The sequence below is a fragment of the Tachypleus tridentatus genome, chromosome 6 (genome assembly GCF_004210375.1).
Source record: "Tachypleus tridentatus isolate NWPU-2018 chromosome 6, ASM421037v1, whole genome shotgun sequence".
In the NCBI taxonomy this organism is placed as follows: Eukaryota; Metazoa; Arthropoda; class Merostomata; order Xiphosura; family Limulidae; genus Tachypleus; species Tachypleus tridentatus.
This window is the reverse complement of record NC_134830.1, coordinates 116,388,615-116,410,003: the sequence shown is the minus strand read 5'-3', so window position 1 is coordinate 116,410,003 and position 21,389 is coordinate 116,388,615. Positions and strand designations below refer to the sequence as shown.

Sequence of the window (21,389 nt, the reverse complement as noted above, 5' to 3'; positions counted from 1 at the left end):
ACTAGTTACCTTCCCTCTTGCTTTACACTGCTAAATTAGGTACGGCTAGCGTAGGTAGCCCTACCGTAGTTTTGCGCAAAATTCATAAACAAACGATATTAGTCGTCTTTTTCTTTTCCTTGGTCCCCGGCATGGCCAAGCGTGTTAAGGCGTGCGACTCGTTATCCGAGGGTCGCGGGTTCGCATCCTAGTCGCGCCAAAACATGCTCGCCCTTTCAGTCGTGGGGGCGTTATAATGTGCAGTCAATCCCACTATTCGTTAGTAAAAAGAGTAGCCCAAGAGTTGGCGGTGGGTGGTGATGACTAACTGCCTTCCCTCTAGTCTTACACTGCTAAATTAGGGACGGCTAGCACAGATAGCCCTCGAGTATCTTTGTGCGAAATTCCAGAAAACAAAAACAAACAAACAATCTTTTCCTTGGGGTGGGGTCTTTCGGGGATGGGTGTGAAGGTATAGCCGTAGTGAGCGCAATGCAGATGTCGCTATATACTGCCAGTAATTTAATACCTGCCACATGTGTGTTGAAATGCCGTTTTATTAAGATTTAAGGTTAAATTAATTTATTACTTTTAAAATTTTAGAATTTCTTTTTTCTTTTTCCTTCGGTAAGACAAAAGTAGCTACCTTTTTCACCATTTGATTATCAAAAGGTATGTAATGCATTAAGTAGTAATTGAATGTAATATTAATGAGGCCAATGGAACATTTTAACTTTAACAAATTTTACTTTAACTTAACAATTTAAGGTACCAAAACGCAAGAAAAATACTATAGTCTGCAATACTCTTATTTTTAACGTTTAAAAACGATTTTACATTAATAGCAAGATAGTGACCTCAGTGATGAATTTAAGAATTAGGCCTAATAGTATTAGTAACATGTAGATCATGAGTGTGTTTAGCGAGTTAAGACTCCTTATAAGGACAGTTTGGTTTGGAATTAAGCACAAAGCTACACAAAGTGCTATATGTGCTATGCCCGACACGGGTATCGAAACCTTGTTTCTACTGGTGTGAGTCTACAGATGTACTGTTGTGCCACTGATGTTACCGATGCAACTGACATCTATAGTTAATTTAGGAATTAGGCCTAATAGTATTAGTAACAGTTAGATCCTGAGTGTGTTTGGCGAGTTAAGACTCCTTATAGGACAGTTTGGTTTGGAATTAAGCATAAAGCTACATAAAAGGTTATCAGTGCTCTACCCACTGCGAGTATTGAAACCTGGTTTTGTTTTTTTTGCAGTGTGAGTCCGCAGACATACTGCTGTGCCACTGGAGGGCTAAAGACAGTATGGATACTATTATTACTAATTTATAGACGGATTAATAGACCTGTGGCATTTGTACAAATTGCAGGTAGTACCTGAATAAAACTAATAGGAAATGGAAAATATTGTTTACTTTGAATAACAGTATAATTTACCAATTGTATAAATTTTACAAATTAGAATACTAACATTGTATAATGTTAGTGTAATAAAACATTCAACAGACTATATCAGTTTTTATATTATCAGCATTTATATTGATAATAATGTATGTGATAATTTTGCTCATAAATGTTGTTAGTTTGGACAACTAAAAAGTAGTGTTGATATAAGGCTTTGAGTTAAAATTAAAGTGTTTTCATTATCAAAACCATTTTTAAAAATTATTGTTACAGTAAGAAGCATTAACAGAGTTGAAAGAAAAAAGTTAAATTTATATTTTTATATGCAAACTTCTTTGAATAAGCTGAATTGCATATACTTACTTCTCTACCTGGGCATCAGCTTGAACTACGAAGAAGATATTGTCAGTTTTTTAGTCGTGTTGGCATTGAAAGTTAGGATGCAAGTAAGTTTTTTTCTTGTTATATACAAGGTAAATTAAAAAGAATGATTACTCCTAATACTTATAGTGATAATAGTACTTCATAATTGAATGTTTGAGTAAATTCACTCAGAGTTTAAGAACCAATGACAGAAGTAATGTCAGTTTATGGTCTTTGTATTATTTCCTGATCTGTATAAAGCTTAACTTAGTTATTAATATATTGCGTTTTTTGAATTACATATTAAATTTTAATGACTTTATGTATGTGATGAATTTACTTTCAGGTTACTCATTGGAGATTGACAGGAAAATTTAAGAAGTGATTAGTTAGTTAATTATATTTTTGTATATTTAAGATCTAACTATTACAAAAAATACATTGTCTAAATGTCAAGATATTGATATTAAAGAATGGTAACTATTTCTGTGGCATATCTGTTGTGAATCTTAGTTTATTGAATATTTGTTTTTATTGGAATTCTAATAATTTCAACAAAGAGTAGCATTTTGAAATTCCTATACATCTAGTGAAGGAGTTGAATGAAATATTATATAACTTATTCAAATAAAAAAAAGGTGGAAAATATTGTTTTCTTGAGATAATGATTATTTCATTTACTTTAACCTTTTAACTGTGGTTGGCATAAGATACAAGCATTTTAAATGGCTTACCACAAAAATTCTTGAATCATGAAGTTTAATAATAATACTTAATAATAATAATTTGACTAAAATAAATTCTTGCTGCATTTATTATGGTCCAAAGGTTTTTTTTTTAACCTAAGATAAATGTCATTACTATTTCTCTGATAATAAAACAGTCACAATATTCAAGGAGTTTAAGCGTACTACCTCAAAAGGAATCATAGTTTACCTACAATTTTGTATTTTCATAAGTTATCAGAAAATGTGTTACATCAAAGTCATACAGGCTATTAAGTGAGTAACATACACAATTAACAGTATTTTTGTTACATGTCTTTGTAATGCAGATTTTTAGCTCTTTGTATTTTCCAAAATTTGTGTATTTTGTTCTTTTAATCTGTACTTGTTTTCAGTTGATAGTTTTAGGTATGGCTATTCTCGATGGTAAAATCAATATTTTTTTTCTAGAGTATTTATAAATTATAGTCACATAATAATTTTTTTATAATTAGAACACATGAGTATTAGTGAAGTGGCAATGTTGTGTATTGACATAACAAAAATGGAATACACATACAAAACTACATGCTGCAGGAAAATTATACTTCCAGTAGAATTTTTGATCTTAATTCTTTGTATTGTAATTTCTTTAATTCATATTGTGCAAAGTATGTATATTTTCAAGCTTTGTGAAACATTCTTTCAACACAATTGTTTGAGAGATGAAAGTGTTGTTGAAATTTAGTTTAGTTGGCACTAAGTATAAAAGAAACAACATATTAAACAGCTTAGAGCCTTATGAAATGTATCTACTCTTTCTTGAAAATAGGGTAATTCCATGTCAAATCATCCAGGAGACTACAGGTGACCCCCACAGAATGCCTTGAAAAAATTCACATGTGCTCATCTACCCATATAATGAAACATAGCCAAAGATTATATCAGTATCTCTAATAGTTTCTGATTTACAGCCCTGTAAAATTTAGTTCATTTTTTTTTATTTTTGACAAATTCATTTTTGGGCAACTGTGGCTGCTTAAAGCTGCAAGAGTAATGGTGGGATTCATAAAATTCTGACAGGTATTTTTCAAAATTGTATGGATATATTTGCACAGAGTAACACACCTGAATTGAAGTTTGTTTGTTTTTTCAAGTAAACAACATATGGTCAGAGGATACTTTAAAAAATTATAACTCAAAAAGTAGGTTGAATATCATCCTGATTTTTTTTTGTAGATCATATTCAGAGATGTAAGAATACATGGTAAATATCTAAAAAGGCTGAATAACTGGTGACATGGTCAAACTGTGGCCTGAAGTAGGGCTATTTTTAGCTAAATCATAAAAAGTTACATGCAACTAAAGTTTTTTACAGGAGATCTAATAGACTTTTAAACACAACAGTTGCTGATTTATCAACTGATATGTTATAGGAAATTAGAAAAAACAATTCAGATTTGTATCATATTAAGTATTAAAGCTATGGCTTATTACGTAAACCAATGTTCTTTACGATTTTGGGTTTTCAGGTTATTTTACTGCCTCACTATGCAAATTCTAAGAGAGATAAATTTGGTTTAAGAACATTTTTGAATTTTATGAGATTAATTCAGTCAGTGTAGCAAATTTCAGCCTTCTACCACCATTACTCTTGCAGTTTTAAGCAGCCAAAGTTGTCCAAAAATGAATTCACCAAAAATAACAAAAATTTAAATTTTACAGGGCTGTAAATCAGAAACTATTAGAGTTTTGATCTAATCTTTGGCAGGTTTTCATTACATGGGTAGATGAGCACATGTGAATTTTTTAAAGGCATTCAGAGGGGGTCATCTGGATGATTTGACATGGAATGACCCAATTTACTTATTTCTTATGTATTATGCTACAAGATTTGAAGGCAAGGGTGAGCATTAGATTAACATCCTTGTATATAAAGATGCTGATAGCTTGTATGGTTCTTGGTAGAACTTGCTTTTTTACTAATAAATTTGACATTGAATTAAATAGTGCTTCTTGGTAACATGGGGAATAATATTATGACACTAGTTTTAGGCTTAACCCCAATGGCTGACATTTGAAAACAACATTGAATTAACTACTGCTACTTGGTAATATGCATATAATGCTAGTTTTAGGCTTAACCCCAATGGTTGACATTTAAAAACTATGTTGAAATAAATAGTGCTATTTGGTAATATGGGGATTAATATTGTTACACTAGTTTTAGGCTTAACCCTAATGGCTGACATTTAAAAACTATGTTCTATAACATTCTAACAGAGTACAGTATACCCTCACCTATTCGCGGTTCCCCATTCGCGGCCCCGCATATTCGCGGGTTAGACTCTTAACCCTATCGCATCGTATGCGGACTAGCGTCATAACGTCATAAAAACGAATGCTCGGTAAACCGGGTTTTTGTAAGTCATAGAGACTAAAAGCGCTTTTCGAGGGTATGTCTGTATTTACTCTCTCAAGCAGTTTTATCGATTGACGTCTTTATCGAACAATTATTACTGAATTGTACTGTACTGTATTATTATTACCTGAACTGTGCATACTGTATTTATCTGTCTAAGTTTGCCTTTAAATTTGTTCCACTTTCTGTCAATTCTAATACATGTGTTGTACGCGTAGAAAATGACTTTACGGTACAGTAATACAGTATGGGTAACTATACTATGTACGTTTCTTTTTGATTAAAATATTGTTGCAGTACAAAATTAAAATGTGTTTACATTATCATTACTACATTAGTGAAATACATGACTACATGCAATATTACTACATTATTACTGTATTAATGAGTAAGAGTGTCTGGGAAGAATTTAGTACCGTATATAATCTCATACATAGAAGTTTTAAAACTGCATCCAATATTCGCGGTTTTTCGCTATTCGCGGAGGGTTAAAGAACGTAACCCCCGCGAATAGCGAGGGAATACTGTACCTTGAATACATGTAATGTTATGAAAGAAAATTAATTTTCTTTTTATATCACTTGTCAATATTGTACGTGTATCTGATGCATAATAAATGTTAAAAATTGTTTCAAATTTTACTTTTGACGCATATTTATTTAAAAAATTCTGCTAAAATTATTCTAGATAACAACAGAAAATAAATTTGTTTAAGAGTGCTTGATTGTTCACACCTTGTTTCATTCTCATTTTAAATATAAAAATGTTGATACAGAATCATTTTTTTTATTAATTAACAAATATGGGGATAACATTGTGACCACATGTACTGTGAACTAGTTTTACAGTTGTTCATTGTAGTTTTATAAAATGAAAAATGTCTTTTGAGGTAAAACACCATATACACTGTTATAATTTACTATTAGCTTTTATATATTGCACTAAATATTTTTTTCCTTTGAAAACAACAAGAGAAAGTAATTTGTGTCTAGTGTAATTGAACTTTAAATTTGTATTTGAAGGACCCTAATGCAGATACTGAGTGGAATGACATCCTGAGGTCAAAAGGAATCCTTCCTCCTAAAGAAGAAACGAGTAAAGAAATTACAGAAGATCAAATAATTGATATTGTGGAAGATACAGTCAAACAAAAATTAAATGGTAAATAAATATAGCTGTTGAAAATTTCATAGTATACAATGGCTAAAGAGTTATTCATGTATGCTGAATATATTGGGGGAGCTAAATTATGAACAAGACCAGTACAACTTGGTGTTTTAGTCTGTAAATTTGTTAAGCAATATGGAATATCTACATAATGAATAGAGCATCTTATATTGTTGACTACAGTTTGTTTATGGTATATGCAATGTCCTATACTCATCACAAGTAATCTGAATATTAATACAAGTACTTGAAAACAAGGTAACTAATACTATCAACTGCTTATTTATACATTAAATTGAGTTCCGTATATTAACCAATGTTTTTCACATCCAATTACACTCTGATATCCATGCATCTTGTCAGTAGTTCCACAGTATAGTTTCCATTATCCATTTAGTCAACAGTGATGATGGTTTCCCAGTGCCTGCTTCAACAATCTGATCATAGAAGTTCATAGGTTGTGCATCTGACAAGTAACTGGTATGTCTGTGTATGGAGTATCATGAATACTTGTTACATTACCAGTTTCTCCAGGTATGCAACTGCTGAATGGGAGGTGTGATTAGAAGCAATATCTTAGTAAACCCTAACTGCCTGATAAAATTATATTCCTTTTCTTTTCAGCAATGGTGAAATTGAAACTGTAATCTTTGATGTAGAGGACTAATATGTTCCTTAATTTGTCCTACCCTCTGTTTTGGACAGTAGTTTTGGCTCTTCAAGGTTTATTATTTCAGCTTGGGTCACCAAACCACAGAAATAAAGTAAGACCATTTATAATGGTGATGTATGTGTAATAATAGTTATGAAGGTTTTATGTCCTTTTAATTTGTTTAGAGCACAAACTACATCATAAGAGGTGTTACTGTATTTCTTTGGGTTGCTGGCCCAAATTATGCTGATGAGACTTGTATAGCTACTGATATTTAATAAGAAGTCCTTATATATAAATATTTATATTCAAACTTATAGTTGGTAACAAAACATTTAGTCAACAGGCCCAGAAGACCAGCTCTAATATGAATCATGCTTGACATTTAAGTTTAAAAAAACCATGTTGACTTGTTTTCATGTGTTAATAATGCTGTCACTTCCAGTTTGAAATATTTTCATGCTAAGTACATTCAGTTTTGAATTCCAGCACCTGAGATTCTATTAAAGTTTCTTCTATCTAGTTGTCAAATGTTATGAGGACATGACTCTGGATGAAATTGAAGCTCTTGAAGATGAGGAAGATGAACGAGTCCTACTTGAATACAGGTAACATTTAAAATCGGAAAACTGTAGATGTATTAGCATCTTACTATTATAACTCCAATGGGCATGCATGGCCAGGTGGTTATGGTGCTTGACTCGTAATCTGAGGGTCACGGGTTCGAATCCTCATCACACCAAACATGCTCACCCTTTCAACCATGGGGGCATTATAACGAGATGGTCAATCCCATTATTCATTGGTAAAAGAGTAGCCCAAGAGTTGGCAGGGGGACAGCTAGTGCAGATAGCCCTCGTGTAGCTTTGTGCAAAATTAAAAAACAAACAAAAACAATTATAACTTAACACTAATTGCTTTTTTTTTGGAGTATGACACCATATATCATGAATGTGATTTTTCAGGATTAATAAGTTGATAACTTGTAGCATAGCAGTTGCAGTGAAATAATCAAACATAAGTAGGATAAATGAAGGATAATTTAAACAGATACAAAGCAGCAGCCAATAAACTAAATTTGAAAATTACTTATGTACCACAAACATTTGTTTCTATTGCTTCAATAATATCCTCAATATGTTTGACTGACAGGCTTTTAGAAAAACATTTACACTTAATACAGAGTGTATTACTTTTTGTCAGTAACAAATTTACAAAAGATAGAGTATAAACTGTTTTGTAATGATATCATAGAATTATCTTCGTACCAATGTTATGTTATATAAAGTAGAAGTAAAGTGGGATAAGCTACATCAGCCAGATTTGATTTTGTATCTCGGGACAGATAAAGTTTTATTGTATGCTACTGTACCCACCCAGATTCTTGATGTATTACTGAGGAAGAAAGTTGGCAGTGTTTGATGACAGTGTGGGTTTACTGAAGTATTTGTACCCTTAATTATGTGTGTATAGTTGTAAAATATGTCATAACATTAAGAAATTAGAGTATGCTATTATTTGTAATAAATCAACCAGAAAGGGACAAATTATGTTACATAGCTTACTTTGACTACACAATTTCATATGAAACCCCAATTAGTTCAAACTATTTACTTATCATTATAGTGTTTTCTTCAACAAAATTAAACTTTGAATCTCCCAAGGAACAAAAGGATAGCAGAAATGAAAGAGGCTGCTATGAAGGCTAAATTTGGAGATGTTCGAGAAATATCGGCTGAAGATTATTTGGAGCAGGTTAACAAGGCTGGAGAGGGAATCTGGGTAGTGCTACATCTGTACAAATCTGGGTATCTAAGCATGTTATTAATAGCTTTCTTATTTAATTGAGAAGGAACTTACATTTGTATAAACTATTTGCAATTTCCATCAGTGTATAATAGTTTTCTTATGAATTAGAAATTAACAGGATGCATTTTGATTTGAAAAATGACTCGTACCTACTGAGGACTGAAATACAGTGACTTGTGTAGAAAAGAAAACTTCTGTACAAATATCCTTAAAAAGATTTTCATTTCAACCCGAGTATTTACTTCTTTCTTGTTTGATTTAGTGATGAAACAAGTAATTCACCAGCTTTATAGTAATAATTTCTTTGTCACACTCTTCTAAAGGTTTTTTAACAATATTGTTGCATGAAGGTCTTGGTTAGAATAACAATGAAATTTGTTATTTGGGTTGTTAGCTGTTGACACATAATTACAGCAAGTATAAAAAATTTTTGCCTTTACATTAATTTGTTATGGAGTGAAGACATGACAGTGAAAAAAATTTATTAACAAAGCAGGGAGTAAATACATGAAAGCTAGAGATCCATTTCTGTCAATGTTGCAAGATATATCGAGATGCATGTTTTACTGTTTTGCTACTGCAAATAAAGTTTGTTAAAAGCGAAAATGAGCCCCACAATTTGACAGAAGACAAAACTAGACCCTGATCACAAACATTTTCCAAGGCAAACATCTCAGTTGTTATAAATCAACTGAAGTAGAAAAACAAACCAATGAGATAAAGTAGTTGAAGTAACACTGTGTAGATCAGTAAGTTATGGTAAAAAAATATGGACTGATACTTGAGAACTACTTAAAGCAACAAGTTTTAGAAAAATTATAATGAACATATTTAAAATTTCTGATTTACTGTGAATTTACTTCTAATTTATTGTATTTACTTAATAAAAATCTTCAATTTTTTAAATGCCTAAAATCATTTTATTAACCTCTATTTTTAAAGAAGCTAATAAATATAATTATCTAAGAAATATTTTTCCTAAACTAATAACAGACTAATGACCTGAATTAAACACTACAAAGTAAATAAATTCCTTAAAATATCTGTGAATTTGCAACAAAAGTGTAGAAAATGCCATCCGTGTTATATATTTATACAATGACTAATATTATAAGTTTTTGAACGATGCAAAGTTTGGGTACTGGCTGACCTTATTTCTGTTTTTTTTGTAGGATTCCCTTATGCACATTAATTAACCAGTTCTTAATGCAACTAGCTCAAAAGTTCCCAGCAACAAAGTTTTTACGCAGTATTTCTACCACGTGTATACCAAACTTTCCAGATAAAAACCTGCCTACTATTTTTGTCTACCATGAGGGGGAACTGAAGAAGCAGTTTATTGGTTCTGATGAGTTTGGAGGAACTAAACTCAAGTTAAAAGGTAGGTAACTTGAAGCTGATTACAAGTCTAAAGCCATGTTGCCAATATATAATTAAATTTCTGTCTCTTACACATTTCTCAACCATTATGGCTGAAAGTATCATTAATGTGAAGGGTACAGAAGTGGTAAAACAATATGTTCTAATCTGTAAAGTAGAAACATATGAAGGGTACATCTAATTAGCTATACTGATTGCCAGATCGATTTTTACTTTTAAGTACATAGCTTGGTCGTATCTAAAGTTAATCACTGTATCTATTATATCCCAGCTGGCTTTATAAGCCATGGTATTAGGTGATTGGCCTTGTGTGTACTGGATATAGTGTTGTTGATATATTGCTCATAAGTTCTTATAGTTATAATGTATTAATGCACTCCTGTCTTTCATTTATTTTTCTGGTTCTATTTAGCGTTTGCTGATCTTAACTCTTTTTTTCTATTGCTCTGTCATATCCAACTGGAGGTTTCTGTCTAAAAAACAGACCCAGCTTGAGGAAATGTTCTTTTTTTTGGTATACATGTCCAGTGATGAAAACTCTGAATTAAAAGTTTTCTCTGCTTGTTGGATTATTTTATTAACTCCCTTGAGCTAAGGCAGTGTTTTGATCTGATAATGTCCTCTTCCAATGAAGAGGCCAGCATGCCCACTGATGACAAGAATGTGGATCACCCTAAGAATTTTGTCCATAACTAGATTTGGCTTTATCTCACTCATGTGCAAGTTGACTGAACTCATGACTCTGCAGATAAGTGGTAGTTCCACACTTTTATACCTCTTAGCTATTCTAGTGCAGTGATTTTGATGTACTAGGGGTACACCACTGCAGTTGCTTAAGATCTCAGAAGTTTCTCAAGTGCTTTGGTTTAGAGCTATTTCTACTGCTTTATATCTTGGTGGTTCATTTCAGTTGATAAATCACAGATCAGGTTTTTATCCTACAGCTTGCTTGGAGGAATGTTTGTGGTCAGAATCCAGTTTTTGTCTTCTGGCAAGTAGTAGAACTTTTGTTTCACAGCCACGTGTGAAATTCTGCTGTGACAGCTAGGTAATGGAGCTTATGACATTGGTTGTTATAGAGACTGGGAACACATATATATTGAAATAAACAGAAAAAGTATTTTTATCAGCAACAAGTACAACATAGAATATCACACCATGTTTTATAATTAATGCTTTGAGACTCTGAAATAGTAAAGTTACGGACATCCTTGAGGTTGAACTCTACTAAGTGTTTTCGGTTAGCTAAGCATATTCAAAGTTTTTTTTGTTTATAAATGATCAAATGATATAATAACTTCAGGGTTTAAAAAAATTCAATATGTTTACATTACCACAATATTGGATATATACCCTTATATGGAGTCAGACAGCAACCAGATACACTTAACTAATATCTTTTATTGGAAATAATGAAACTTATTTGTTGCAGAGCTAGAGTGGATATTAGGTGAGACTGGAGCAATAAAAACAGATCTGGAGTCGGATCCTCGGCCAAAGAATGTTACAGAAGACGTTATGCTTTCCTCACTCAGAAGGAATGAGGATTACGACAATGACTGGTAGACCAAGTTAATTCATATTTATTTACAGGTGACATCCAAAGAAAAAGGACTACAGTAAAAATTCACATTTCACTTTATTTCTTACACATCTTTGAAATCCTGATTCAGTTTTTATCATATGGTGTGTTAAATCCCTGATATTGCTAACTAAGAGATATGTAGCACTTTCAAAGTTTTTGATCTTTAATAAAAAAAAACACTAGATTTTGTAGCCCATGGTCTTAGTTGAAAGGCTGATTGTATTTAATTAGTTTTGTACTTTTAAAACTACCTATTGTGGGCAGAGCACATACAGCCCATAGCATAGCTTTGTGCTTAACTTCAAACAATCGAATAATGCTTTTAAAACAGTTTTTAATTGCTGAAAGTTTAGATCCCAAGATATGCTCTTCCATAATTCCTACCCTGCACAGTAAGCTCATTGTGTAGCTTTGTGCTTAACAACAATCAAACCATAATTTAATTTTATAACAGAATACATTTCTCTGGTACGAGTAAATTAATTCAGTATTTAATAAATACAAGTGAAAAAACAGACATAATATGAAAAAGAGGATATTAAAGAGTGTATAGTGTCTGATGCCATGGAGCTCCATGTGAAGTTATGAAGGAAAATACATTTCTCCAGTAATGCAGAGTTAAAGATACACTTGTTACATAATAAACTGGGAAAGTAATATTAAAGTTAACACAGAAGAATCTCTTATAGTTTGGAAACAGTCATGCTTGATCAGAATAAAAATGTTAGTAAACATATTTTTGCATATCACTTAAACATTTTCCATGATTTACCTCTGGTGACATTAAGATAGGTTCTTTTTCAGTTATAAGGTTCAGATGGAAAACTTCCATTTAAACCTTCTTCACACTTTTTTTGGTGTGTAATACGTCTTGAATGTGGTACTGGCTATTTTAGTAATAACGGTAAACTGCATCATAATAGTGCTACAGCTAGCTACTAATGTATCATTGTGTATAATAGATGCAAACACCATCAGCACGAACACTAGTTTTCAGAATGTGAATCCTACCTAGATATGGGGAATTAAAGACAGTAAAATGTAACCACTTTTAGTATAGTAAGGCATTTTCTTGTACTCAAAAATGAAATCTTTGGATTAATTAAAAGGAATTCACAATTGTATTATGGGTTTCCAAACACAAGGTCTAGATTACCTAGAAATATTAAACTTTTATATCATAGCTTTACAAACTGTCACCATTTTACAATAATGTACAAGTAAAAGATGATGATAGTATTCAAAGTGCAAAGGAGAACTTGTATTTGTTTATCTAAGTTTATTCCCTTCAAAGAAATCTACACAAAAAAACAAAACACACTCTATCAAAAACCTTTTAAATGTTATTATGAGCAGTAAAATCTCTCGCTGCAGTATTCCCCTGGTGTTTTATGATCAAATGTTAAGTAGTTACAGTATTAAGAAAGGGCTGAATTGGTAATAATTTAAATGAAATTCTGAAGCTAAAAATACACAAAAACTACAGTAATAATAGTTTGAGATTCCATTTCTTACTGTGTTCTTAAGAATGTACTGATTATTTAATGTAACTCTATAATACTTTAGAAAAAGGAAAACTATTTTTGAAAGCTGTGGTGTCAGACTTGGTTATTCAATCACAAAGAACTTAAAAAAACAAGGATATAAGAAAATTTATTTCACAGATAGTTTAATACATGTATTAAATCTAAGTTGTAGCAGCAGTACATTTAGCATAATTTGTGCACTGCCTTTAAATTGAATATAAGAATGATGTCAGCAATCCATTAGAAAAAATGTGTACCTTTACTTTGTAAGGACATTTAGGTACGAGTCTGGAACACTCATTCTAAATTAGTATCCACTAATGAAGATTCAGAAAAAAAACTCACCATTTAATTTTTTTTTAAAAACTGAAATGACACAACTGTAGCAACATTTATGAAGTTTAATGAGACGTTGTCGAAAATATTATGATCTTACCGAGACAAAGAATGCCAATTATTCACAAGAAATAAAATCCACAAAAATGGTAATATAGGCTTCCATTTAAAATATAAAACATCACACATATTGCTACAAAGACATTTCTCTGTAATTCCTGTCTTCAGTACACCCTCTTTCTTAAAAATAGACGAGAATTCATTTGTTAAAAGATTTTTTTCAAGTCACAAATCGTTTAAAACACTTTAAACTACAAAACATTGTGAATGAAATTACATAAATGACAACCAGTAAAACTGTTTTCATAAAATCTTTCTTCTCTATCAAACGTCCATGTTTACTAACTTTTACCAATTCTTAAACATTCCAACAGGAATTATTTTAGCTTGTTTATTTTAACAGTTAGTAATGGCATCTTAATCACAAAATATAGTCATAGTAAAGCACTTGTACAGAATAAACAATACGTGTCGTGCTCTAATAACTAATTACACGACAGCACAATAGGATTCTGAGGTTAAGGATTTGCTGAAATACAAATTAAGATTTTCTATTATTAATGACCAATTATTTTTTGTATTTTCTCTAATGTTATTTAATCTCTTTACTGACCATTTTTGACATATTAATATATGCAGTTGCACAAGATAATCGATGCTAATGTAGTGTGTAAAGACTAGCTTGAAAAGTTACTAATTGATTGTGAGATATAGGTATAATCAGTACCTACAGAGAACAATGAAATGTTTCAACAAGCGAAAGGAGACTCAGGTATAGCAGTGATTTCTTTTTCCTAGACTTGCCATTGATCCATTGCATACAATGTGTGCATTAAAAATCATAAAATGAAAGTAGCTTGAATTATCATTTTCACATTTTAATTTTGTTTGACACATCATCATCTGGGGAAAAATGTTCCTTCGTAAATGATGTTTTTCCTATTTTAATATTAACATTGATGTATCCAACATTTGAGACATTGCTGGTGGTTAAGGACTAGAAGGAAGATACAAAAATTCATCAGACTAAGGCTGTTGTGGTTATGTTACTTTAATGGTGTTTGTCATTTAATTAGAAGCATTTCATATTTTCAGAATGTATCACTTGCTACTTGGGGTATTTTCTTTTAATTCAAATTTTGATTTTAAAACTTTGAGTGTTCCAATGGGTAAATAAACTCGAGGAAATATAAATGCTAGTTTTGATTATTTTGAGAAAATGCATAGAATGTTTTTAGTGATTTACAGGATATTGAATATGAAATGAATACCCAGAAATTTATAATTATCTGCAGACAAAAAATTCATAATATGGCAGTAAATTTTTTAAAATCTTATTGACTGAAAGATCAAAGTTCACCATTTGTTTCTTTTTTCATTACTGCCAATAATCAGCATGTTGCTAGCTAACTCAAAGTACCCAAATTATCTAATAAACATTTTCAACACTGAGATCAGAGAACACAAAGATTTTCTTACACTAGGGAATTGAATTAGCAGTAGTACATCTTTCATCACATATATACTTATATTTGGAAATCTTGGTCCCCTATTCATATGTGTACTGTTTTTTTTGTTACTGAGCTGATACCACAATTACCAAACTTCAAAAACTGAAACTGAAAAGTACCATGTGTTTACATCAAATTCACACACTTTTGAGGAAACCTTCAATAGTAAATATAGCCAGCATTTGGACTCTCACAGTTGGCTAAAAATAACCATTCAACAAGATATATTTTTGTTTGAAATGTGGCAAATTGAGCTTACTGGAAAAAAAACAACATACAAACAAAAATTCAGAGCTGGTTTTAAGAACTAAGTATCACAACTTTTTTTAGTTGTTAAAACTACTCTAGCATGACATATAACCGAACATTGTGTGAAAGGGAGACTAGTTTTGTTTTATTAACTGGTGAGTTACCAAACTTTTACTTGATATATATTGGTACAAATTTAATCTTCTATATATAGAGAGTAAGGGAATAAAAAAGTCAACTATTTCACCTCATTTTAAGGTAAAATACGAAGCGCAAGTAGTTTTGTAAAGAAACTGAAAGATAAATACACATTATTAAAACAGAAGTACCAATATTTCTTGTAGTTAACTGAAGAAATAGCTGCACTTTGTCTCTTAGTATTACTATTTTGGGGATTTCAGTTAATAATTCAAATTAAAACAAGTTATATACAAAGCACATGCTAACCTTTATAAATTTTTAATGAGAAATTTCCATACAAGAAAAAATTTTGTTGATGGTAACACTTACAATCATTAAGCCAAAGCACTATCAAAAAAGTTAATTTTTTATGAGCATAAAAAAAGGGACATAATATACAAGTCAACATGATTGAGAAAGATACTGTGTTAGCATAAAAGCTGTCAGTTCAGAGATCATCAAGTTATTACATTAGAATGTTTAATATTTTCTAATATATTTAGCATGGATAAACTTAAATTACCTTCATTTATTTATCTAGTAATTACATAATATCCTTTTGGCATACCAAGAGCACTGACTACAATTTTCTTTTTATAAATTAGAATCTAAAATGATAATTCTGTAATGAAAAGTGTGAAACATTTTTTTTAAATATTTATTTAATTCAATACCTTGGTAAGATGCACATTCCATTTTGATAGTCCTACCTTCATATTTTCAGTGTTTTAAAATGTATAAACAATAAAACCTTGGATCTGGAATACAATGCACTGAAAAACATTGCTAATAATTTCTCTTCTATAAGACTACTCTTCTTTTATAAGCATGCTAATATTTGTAAAAATGTCTGAATGCTGACAGCTCAGTAAGGTGAGCTCCCAAGTTAATCAAACTTCATTTCATATTCATTACATGTGATGTAAATATATAGTAGATTACAAAAGTAAAATTATAAAAGAAACTATCCAGGGCTGGTCAACAATGAAAATAAAAAAACAACATAAAAATCTGTGCTTGTTGCCCATACAGTTTTTGATTTTCATATGGATGGTATTAAACTACTAAAACTTTGAGGCACAACTCTAGTTCTGTTCCTAAAACAATGTTTTGTGTGTCATGTATAAGCTCCTTGCTGATACTGAAACAACACAAAGAAAACAAAACAAACACTTTTGTAGTGAACAAATTAAATTGTCATAGATATGCCTGTACACAGCTACTACTTTGAAAGTGTCTTTCTAAAAAACACATACAGCTGCTACCTTGCAGAATATTCTGTGACGAAACAAGCAGATTCAAGAACTAGTAACCAAATTCTGAACTGTGTAGCCATAGAATGTCTTACAGTATTTGTTCTCATCAGCTGCATAATCACAGAAGCCAAACACAAGTTTTTATGGTGCCTTAAGCAACATACGTTCTCTGGCACAAAAAATAAAACTTGTTACTATTTTTAATGTATGTTGAATTGCAGATGTAATGGAATTATTTTGTGATGATACATTCCAGGTATGGGCTATGGTATACACATTTTTCTACTTCTATATATGAAAGAATGTTTTTATATAGCCACACACACAAACAAGTATATTAAACTGGATAAAATCATTCATAACAGGAATCAATCAAAATGTAACACATGCTGAGCAAAGCTTCAACATTCAAATGTGTGATGTACAGGTAAAACAGATTCCCCCTCATGTACACGAAAGGGAAAAGCTAACATTTCTTAAAGATAATTCTTAAGGCAAAGGTAGATAGTTCAATGTGATATGGATTTCTTTTTTCCCTTCTTGAAAATATGACACTATAAAAACAAGTGGGTTTTAATCTCTTTCGTGGAGGGTGGCACACCTGATCACCTCCATCCATCTGAAAAAAAAACACAACCAACAATGATGATATAAAGGTGTGACTGCAACAAGACTACCTGTTATTTAAAAAACATTTCTAGACAACTACATCCTATACTTGTGTAGTAGTTTTTAAAGATTATAACTGAAATAAATACATTGAAGAAAGTGAATAATAACAAATACCAGCATCTTCAATAATTATCAATAGTTCCATGGATATGGTAGTTAATGTGACTGTTTTCTACCACATCTACAACTTTTTTTCTTAAATTGTAGCATATGTATAGTTACTATTATCTTGGTGTGAACACCACAAAGCTTACATAAATAGTGCTCCAACCAATACCGTGCTAGTCACATTGCAAATGACTTGACAAGCTCTGGATTGAGCAAAACAAGTTGTTGGAAATGGACGTGATGAACATAGTGTGGTTGGAATAGTGTTATCATACACTTCTAATCCTTGATTATCACCATGGGAACAGACAAAGAATGTGGAATTAAAAAATAATAGGTCTAATATTAATGTTGTATGATTGATTATAGTTGCTACTGTTACATGTCACAAATAAAATTTATTGGAATGTTTGAAAATTTCGACCACTACCACAACTGAAATTAATAAAAAAAAAAAACTTGTTTTATGATATTCACATGAAATTGCTACTTTATCAGAGCTATATATTTTATTATCCTAGTATGTTAAATCCTTCGACTTAATTTTATATTCATTAATGAATCTGTAAAAGAATCATACATTTGTAGTCCCTTTGCTATAGTTTAGCAGCATTTGTCTAACAATAAGCCCTTTAAACTGAAATACAAATTTATTACACAGAAAATAAACATGCTAGCTTTTACAAGTTTTCAGTAGCAAATTTTAATATAAAATAAAAATTGTTTGTTCAGAATTTGATTATAATTTTTAAACATGGAAGGAGAGAAAGAATTTTAAGAATCAAAATTAATTTACTAAAGTCATATGCTAGAAATTCTCTTAAGTATAGCTTTGTCCTTTATATGCCAGCCAACATTTTGATAAATGTATAAAACAATAAAAAAGATAGATGTGAGGGACTACTAAAACTTTTTTCAACAGGTTTCATTTTTTTGGGAGGGAAGGAGGGTTGTGATAATAAGAATGAAAGAACTCTTATTAAACCATATAATTCAATATTAAATAACATTTAAGTAGGTGAAGTTAGTTTCTTTATAAAGCAATTTGTTGTATTGATTAGGTTTAGTTTCCATGTGTTGTTCAGGTTTTCATGCTTTTACTTTGAAGAGCATCTACACAAACATAAATGGTACAGAAGAAAAATGAGAGTTCTTAGACTTTTTGTGTTATATTATTTATTACTCTCAGAGGAATTGAATTCTAACACTGGCTTTTCTACATGAATACATTCATTAAGTGACCAATATATTTTTTCTAAATTTTAAAGATTCAGTTGGAAGTGCATATTAAGTAACACCACTTACCTGCTAAATGTATATTCACTCTCTGCCCTGAAGAAGTAGATATGGTTCTTGAACTGTAACTTGAACACAAACTCTTTGTTGATAGCATCATGATGATCAGGAATACTTACTGAGTACCGAAGAAGAGGAAGGCTTGCTAGAGGAAAATCTTCCTGAAAAAAATAATATTCAAGAGTTAAGCTTCCAAATGCCAAATTCTATAATTTCCAGCACCAGAAAAGCAAAATGAAACTGTGAAAACTATGATGATATAATACACATAGTACAGACTCACATACTAATCAATGTTACATATAGCTAGACCCTCAATTATGTGCATTTTGGCTCAGCCCCAAACATTTCTTTGTTTTATGTTGGTGATATATCTGCTATTATGGGCACTTGTATAGTGGCCAACTTTGCTTGTGATCACCTGTTCCCCAGTTGAAAACAGTTTCTTTGAAATCAGTACTGTGACCACCCAAACTGACTATCACCTGCTACTGCCAAATTGAGGCCTATCATTCAAAGTGAGGCCAGTAACCTACTGCACGTTGACCAATAGTGACCATGTCTTTAGAGGTTTAAAGAATTTATATAAAGCTAGAAAAACGTTTCACAAGTCGTATCATGTTTGATCAAGTGCCTTATTGTTACAGAATGATGTGATGTTCAAAGTCTGTATTTACGTGACTACCTCTGTGCACTTTTATTGAAATGTCAATTCAAATTTTAAAAAAAAGGAAGTACCAGAAATGTATGGGGAGGAAGGGTGGGAAGTGTGACTGGAGGGAAGTACACATCAGAAATACATTTTCAGTATAGGAAAATAACTTCTGATAGAATCCCACATTGATTAGGAGGAGATAACAATACCTTCATAGATAGGAGTCACATCAGAAAATCTCTGGGAGGGGGAACTACACCACTTCTGAGCCAGTTTTGATTTTTGCCAAAGTGTGGAATGTGTAAGATATGAGGGTGGAAAATGAGAGGAGTACATCAAGTGGAATGGAATGCAGCAAGAAAGTGATCCTAACCAGAGAAACCCACACTCAGAAAAGTGGGCAAAAAAAAAAGACTGTTCCTTAATGGAGAGTGGCTAAGGTACAGCGGACCATATTCGATAAGTCAACTGTATCTTAATGGGGTACTGATATCGACATATGGGTTGGATGAGGATCATACTGTCTTCACTTCAATCCCAAGAACCAGGGAATTAAGAACCACTCTGATTCCACAAGGATTAGCTCTGAGCTATCAATCTGAGAACTTGACATTTGTGCTGCATTCAACATATCATGTGACACACAAAAATTGATATTTCAGTGTGTTCTTTTAATAATTACTTTTAAATTAAGAACTAACATATAATACTAAAATATGAATTATAATCTACATCTTGATACTGAACTTACTGATATAATTTCATAAAATAGTAGTTCAATAAAATTTTGAATGCAAGTTAACAAACGTGATGTCATGATTTTTTACCCATTGTGATGGGGTTAACCTATAAATAGCTTACTTAGAAAGCCAGATAAATTGCAGTAAGTTTGAGACATTTTATGCTGGTAATTATTTTTTGTGTACTAATTTTTATTTGGACAACTGACCTTGTGATAAAATAAAGCCTATATACACTTATACCCATCAATGCATATTGCACTCACTGCTCATGGTGTATTCAAGGAACAGCTAATAGACTCCCTCTGTGAAATATTGTTTTTCACTTAGGAATAACCTGCTTCACTGGTACAAAATATGGTAATATAAACATAAAAGAAAACAGGTGTGTATGTGTGAAAAGATTAGCAGTTGAAACTGTGAAAACAAGTAACTTGTTTTATACTTAAAATATATAATAAAGTACATATATATGTGTTAAACATAAGTTCACCATATACCAAAAATAAAAGTTTCTTGATTTATAATATTTAGCATAATTAATGTTTTAAATTCATTATAAATTACATTGGTCTAATAATATCGAAAACGATAAAGAAATTTTAAAGTTGCTATAGTAGCCCCTGGTGGTTGAGAGCCTTCACAATAACAAATATTTTTCTACACGTGATATGATTATACGTTGATCTGACCTCCCACGAATGACTTGTTAACAGATGCAACATACAACTGTGATTTTTGGGCAAAAGGTTGAATAACGGCTTGTGTGTAACGACTTTTCTTTGTATCAGTAATGTAATTTATAGACTCATAAATACACTGTATACACTATGCAACAAAGAGGTCATATGACTGGAGATTGCTTCACAGCTTAGTATATGTATCTTAGCACCCCAAAGTTTTCAAGTCAATCTTTTTGGTACATACACACAAGTACTTTCATTAACAACTTTCAGGTCCTGAGGGTAACCAGATGTGGTCAAACTGTTGTTTGTGATACCAAGCTCATGGAATTAAGTTTTGATTATTTTAGTGAATTTAACAGATTTTCAGCTAGGGACCTCAACATTAAGTTTTGATTATATTTTCCTAGCAGAGTGTGAAGATGATTAACACATGGTTTGTCAAATAAGTCTTGACTAACCTGTGCTGTAAACATGGCTAATGAAATGCCTTAAGGCATCTGGGAAAGCTGCAAATGTCTCAATCTACGAACAGGAAGTTGCTGCAAAGAAGGCTTGAAGTTTGATATAGCAGCATGACTGGACATTAATATAAATCAAAGTTGTGATGAAAGTAACAAAATAAACAAAACATGGAGATTA

General features: G+C 31.4%; 2 protein-coding genes across 12 annotated transcripts in view; one reads left to right on the top strand and one right to left on the bottom strand.

The window, feature by feature from the left end:
• The first annotated feature begins 461 nt into the window (after positions 1 to 461).
• On the top strand, positions 462 to 11,659 carry viaf (viral IAP-associated factor). Of its 10 annotated transcripts, none has more exons than XM_076507169.1 (8): positions 485 to 651; positions 1,247 to 1,359; positions 1,738 to 1,839; positions 5,905 to 6,043; positions 7,225 to 7,309; positions 8,366 to 8,509; positions 9,683 to 9,891; positions 11,323 to 11,659. In XM_076507169.1, exons 3-8 carry the CDS (start codon positions 1,834 to 1,836, stop codon positions 11,454 to 11,456), a joined length of 717 nt encoding a protein of 238 aa, XP_076363284.1. In that variant the 5' UTR covers positions 485 to 651; positions 1,247 to 1,359; positions 1,738 to 1,833; the 3' UTR covers positions 11,457 to 11,659. The 10 variants fall into 10 exon arrangements, with proteins under 10 accessions (XP_076363289.1, XP_076363284.1, XP_076363287.1 ...); XM_076507173.1 differs by having other exon boundaries at positions 511 to 651; positions 1,247 to 1,292; positions 1,776 to 1,839; XM_076507170.1 differs by having other exon boundaries at positions 511 to 651; positions 1,776 to 1,839.
• Positions 11,660 to 13,109: 1,450 nt separating this feature from the next.
• Positions 13,110 to 21,389, bottom strand: part of LOC143253383 (FERM, ARHGEF and pleckstrin domain-containing protein 2-like) — a 60,926-nt gene continuing 52,646 nt past the window's right edge. For both annotated transcript variants that reach the window (XM_076507162.1, XM_076507163.1), the window contains exons 25-26: positions 18,679 to 18,830; positions 13,110 to 17,212 (exon numbers count right to left, since the gene is read on the bottom strand). In XM_076507162.1, the coding sequence (XP_076363277.1) occupies positions 17,167 to 17,212; positions 18,679 to 18,830 (198 nt within the window). In that variant the 3' untranslated portion in view covers positions 13,110 to 17,166. The remainder of the gene's footprint in view (positions 17,213 to 18,678; positions 18,831 to 21,389) is intronic.